Source organism: Tamandua tetradactyla, chromosome 2 (genome assembly GCF_023851605.1).
Source record: "Tamandua tetradactyla isolate mTamTet1 chromosome 2, mTamTet1.pri, whole genome shotgun sequence".
NCBI classification, from domain to species: domain Eukaryota; kingdom Metazoa; phylum Chordata; class Mammalia; order Pilosa; family Myrmecophagidae; genus Tamandua; species Tamandua tetradactyla.
In genome coordinates this window covers 43,658,416-43,662,892 of record NC_135328.1, presented here as the reverse complement: position 1 = coordinate 43,662,892, position 4,477 = coordinate 43,658,416, and the positions used below count along the sequence as shown (strand labels likewise).

The 4,477-nt window shown below is 37.9% G+C and overlaps 1 protein-coding gene across 1 annotated transcript; it reads right to left on the bottom strand.

The window, feature by feature from the left end:
- Positions 1 to 3,067: 3,067 nt before the first annotated feature.
- LOC143659855 (olfactory receptor 1J4-like) lies at positions 3,068 to 4,009 on the bottom strand. Its single transcript, XM_077133187.1, has one exon. It carries the CDS (start codon positions 4,007 to 4,009, stop codon positions 3,068 to 3,070), a length of 942 nt encoding a protein of 313 aa, XP_076989302.1.
- Between the last annotated feature and the right edge of the window lie 468 nt (positions 4,010 to 4,477).

Here is a 4,477-nt window from a genome sequence, read left to right as displayed (position 1 = left end):
ATACTTTTAATATTTTCCCAAGCATGTGTCCTAGGTCATACCCTCTCCTTCACACACCTAATTTAAAAATTCTGTTCAGTATAAAGTACCAACAGCATCAATTTGAGCTACCCAAAACTTTTCACAACCTGAGACTCATTTAAGTAAACCACACTTTGTTCATATTCCTTAATTTATAATGAAAAGAAAACTCTTACTCTAATTATTCATTTAATCAAACAAATTGAAAATACATCCAGAAGAATAATGTTCCAGGACCCCACTACCTGATATTTTAAAATCTGGTTAACTATATTTTAATGCAAGTATAAACAAATTTAGGAAATACACGCCTGTAGTTGAGAGTGTAGGAGCTAAAGCTAGTTTGCCTGATATGAATTCTGTTTCCATAATTTACCAACTCTGTGGTCTAGACGTGAATTAATATTGCTATTCCTGAGTTTTCTTCTCTGTAAAAGGATGGTAAATAATACCTCAGATAGTTGGTTTACTTTTAAAGCACCCTAAGGTTTATGATTTGCAAAGGATAAACATTTAGTAGATGGCTGTCATTGGAAAAAGGCAAAGAACTTTTATAAAAGAAAAGAAGAGGAAGGAGAGAGGCATTCCTATACACACCAGTCAAAATCTGTGTCTAATTCCCTCATAAAGTTACCACATTTGACTTTTAATCAAATATTGATATCTGGGGATATTTTGAAAGTTCAGAAAACAGGAATGACTCTTTTCAAATATCCGTTTAGTTTCTGAGACAGTACATACAAGAAGGACATTTGGTCACATAAGAATGGTTTGGGTCTGTATATTAGGAGATAAAAATGTACAGATTATGGTGATTGGTGGGCACCAAGTATCTTATAATTATTGGTGTGACTGTGGAGGAATTTCACCTTGGGTGAGGTTCAATAAATTAAGAAAGTCCCAGTATAGCCCTACAAGGAAATATTACTCATAATATTAGCCTTATATCCCTTCTTACGGATGAAGAGTTTAGAAGGGGTTTCCTAGGGTCTCATTGTATATCTGGGACCTATCAGTGACGGCAGCTAATTTTTCATCACCTTACCATGAATTAAATTGTGTCGATAAATAAGTGTTGATAACATTCCTATAGAGCAAAGTAAGCATGTTTATTAGTTTTAAGGTTACAATTAGTAGTCTTTGGTTTTACAGATGACGCTATAAATAAAATTTTCTTCCTCTATAAAATAGTATCAAAGAATAACTGAGGTGGCTGATGAGTGAGCTCTACGAGTGAAAGAAATATGTATAGGATTTGTTCATTTGTAAAAATCTCCAGGGACACAAAAAATACTTGTCTAAAGAATAAATGAAGTATGTGCATTTATGTTTGTCTTACTTGAAAGTCACCATATCTGTAAGGCCAGCCAAGCAATAAGTCCTGTTCAATGATTAGAATTACACAGACAGAGTTGTCCTCAAAAAGAAAAGCTCACATGGGGAGAGACTAAATTGGACATTGGTTTGGGAATAGAGGAAAGAGATTGCTCTGACTCCTCTCTTGGTTTCATAAAATGTGCACAAATTTAAGGATAATAAAGCCAAATCTTTGCAACATATTTATGTGTTAATAAAGCAACAGATAATGTATTAACTAGCCACAACATTAAAAAGGCAAGCATTTTGGGCGGTGCGACAATGGCTCAGTGGCAGAATTCTTGCCTGCCATACCAGAGACCGGGGTTTAATTCTTGGTACCTGTCCATGCAAAAAAAAAAAAAAAAAAGGTAAGCATTTTGAACTCTCTTATTTTCAATACAGAGACAAACCTACTTTCCATAAATATGGAAAATAAATGAAAGAATGACGGAGAAACCAAAATCTAATAGCTATCTTATAGACATAAAAGATACCCATTATGACTTATAATTACATTTCATATTAATCAAAATTTATTATATTTATGTAAGATAATACTCAACAAATCTTGAAACTAACTTAACTGTCAGGGTCCAAATGAGAGTTTTTTATGTAAAAATAAAGCATCATGTCACATTTGAGAATTCTAATCTTATCAATACGCTATCTGTAATTTGAGTAAAAAGATGGAAATTTTTAGATGCAATATTATTCACATGTCTAATCTTAGTCTAAAATTGTTTCTCTTCTTAAAGAGGATAATATGTTGCTGCATATATTTTTGATATACACTATTCAGAAAGATGTGGCTCATGTATTTTGATATTATAGCAAGTCATTCATATCTTTCCAACAGATAAGGTAGTAACTTAACATGATTAGGAATATCGTTCTCACGCTTGACATAAATGGGCATCACTTGCAATGCCACACACTGAGAGTTATGAGATAAAGGGGAAACAATGACTGCACTTAAAGCTAAGGCAATTAGTTGTGAACATTTTCACAGAATATATGAAAACCTGTAGGTTTTGAATTCTGTGGATTTTAGAAAAATCAACAGTAAAGGAAATCTAATCAGGATCCAAAAAGAGGGAGGGAATATTGAAAGGGACAGTTTAATACTCAAGGGCAGACACTGTATTTTGCTGCATAACAAACTGTCTAAAAACTCTGGGCTAATACAAAAAGCATGTATTTCTATCACAATGTTTTGGGTTGGCCTTTTGACCTGGGGCTGTGCTCAGTAGGATGGTACTTCTGTTCTGGACAGGTTCAGGTGAGTAAGCAGAGGTCAGGCCTCTGAAATCATTACCAGGTTGTCTAGGGGCAAGATGATGACTTCCAGGACATTCTGTTTCTCCTCTATGTGGTCCCTTGTCTTCAGGTAGCCTAGCTTGAGTTTGTTCACATCCTGGTCTCAAGGTTCAAGAGCTGTTAGAACAAAATCTACAAAGCATTGGATGCCATGGCATGGACCTCTTAAAATATCACTTCCTAAATCTATTAATTAATGAAAGTCTCCAGCCTTACCATGATTTAATGTGTGGGCAAATAGATCCCACATGGAGAAAGGGCTGTATGAGGTTGTGGCTACTTTGAGTCCACCATCATCACCTACACATTTTTTCAGAAAGAAATCATAAGATGTATCACTAGGAGATTTAAGAACATGAATAGCTAACTATCACTTGAGGAAACTCATCAACTTTCTGCACAGTATCCCCAAGGCCAATTTCATGTCTCTGTTCCTCAGGCTGTAGATGAAGGGGTTCAGCAGGGGAGTCACCAGTGTGTACATAATTGAAGCAATTATATCCTCGATTTTGGAATTGTTTGAGGAAGGAAAGAAGTAAACAATGGCAAGAGTCCCATAGTACAGAAACACCACGGACAGGTGGGAACCACAAGTGGACAAGGCTTTACAAATCCCCTTGGTGGAGGGGACCTTCAGAATACTGACCCCAATGCGGATATAAGAGCCAAAAATAGCATTCACTGACAGCAAGACGATCACTCCTCCCACAGCAAAGATGACAAGCTCATTGAGGGAAGTGTCTGAGCAGGACAGCTTCAGAAGGGCTGTGAGGGCACAGAAGTAGTGGGGGATGGTGTTGTCAGCACAGAAGGACAGGTGGGCCAGGAGCAGGGTGTGCAGCAGGGCATGGGCACAGGAGCACAACCAGGACCCAGCCACCAACGAGACACACAGCTCCTCCCACATGATGGTGGAGTAGTGCAGCGGGTGACAGATGGCCACATACCTGTCATAAGCCATCACTGCAAGAAGAAAACTGTCAACAGAAGCAAACAGCATGTAAAAGTACGTCTGGGAAATGCACCCCACATAGGTAATGGTTTTGTGATTACTTAGCATGTCCAGCAACATCCTTGGGGTGGTGACAGATGAGAAAGAGACATCAGTGAGGGCCAAGTGGCTGAGGAAGAAGTACATGGGGGTGTGGAGGCGAGAGTCCAGCCTGATGAGCAGGATGATGAGCAGGTTCCCCAGCACCGTGGTCAGGTACATGCCCAGGAAGAGGCAGAAGAACCCACCCTGCTGCTCTGGCCAGATGGGGAGCCCCAGGAGGAGGAATTCAGACACAACACTCTGGTTCTCAGTTATCATGCTGCTCTTTTCTTTCTTGGAAAATAAGAAAAGTGGGAAATGTCAAGGATGTAAAAATAGTGAACATGGCTATAACATTATAGTAATGTCCTTTTCAGTTTAAAATTACTGATACTTACCTACATTTAAGTTTATTTCTCATACTGTTGATGCATGAATCACAAATCTTACCCATTTTGCCTCTAATAATGCATTAAAACCTTAAAATAACCACGGAGGGCAGAGAACCATTTCTTTATTCAACCTTTATTTATTGAATTACAGCTCTATTCCAGATAATACACTAAGACCACAATAGAGAAGAAGAAATGCAAAATCTCTCTGTCTGTGTGCCAGGGCCTGTGCTCAGTATTTGTATATGTATCCTCATTTAACCATCAGAGAGGCATTTTGAATTAGAATAGTTGTCCCTATTTTACCAGTAAAGAAACTGAATCGAAGAGAGCTGGAGTCACTTCCTAAAGTCAA

Coding starts and splice junctions, on each gene's coding strand:
- LOC143659855 (XM_077133187.1), bottom strand. CDS start 4,009: ATGATAACTGAGAACCAGAGTGTTGTGTCTGAATTCCTCCTCCTGGGG.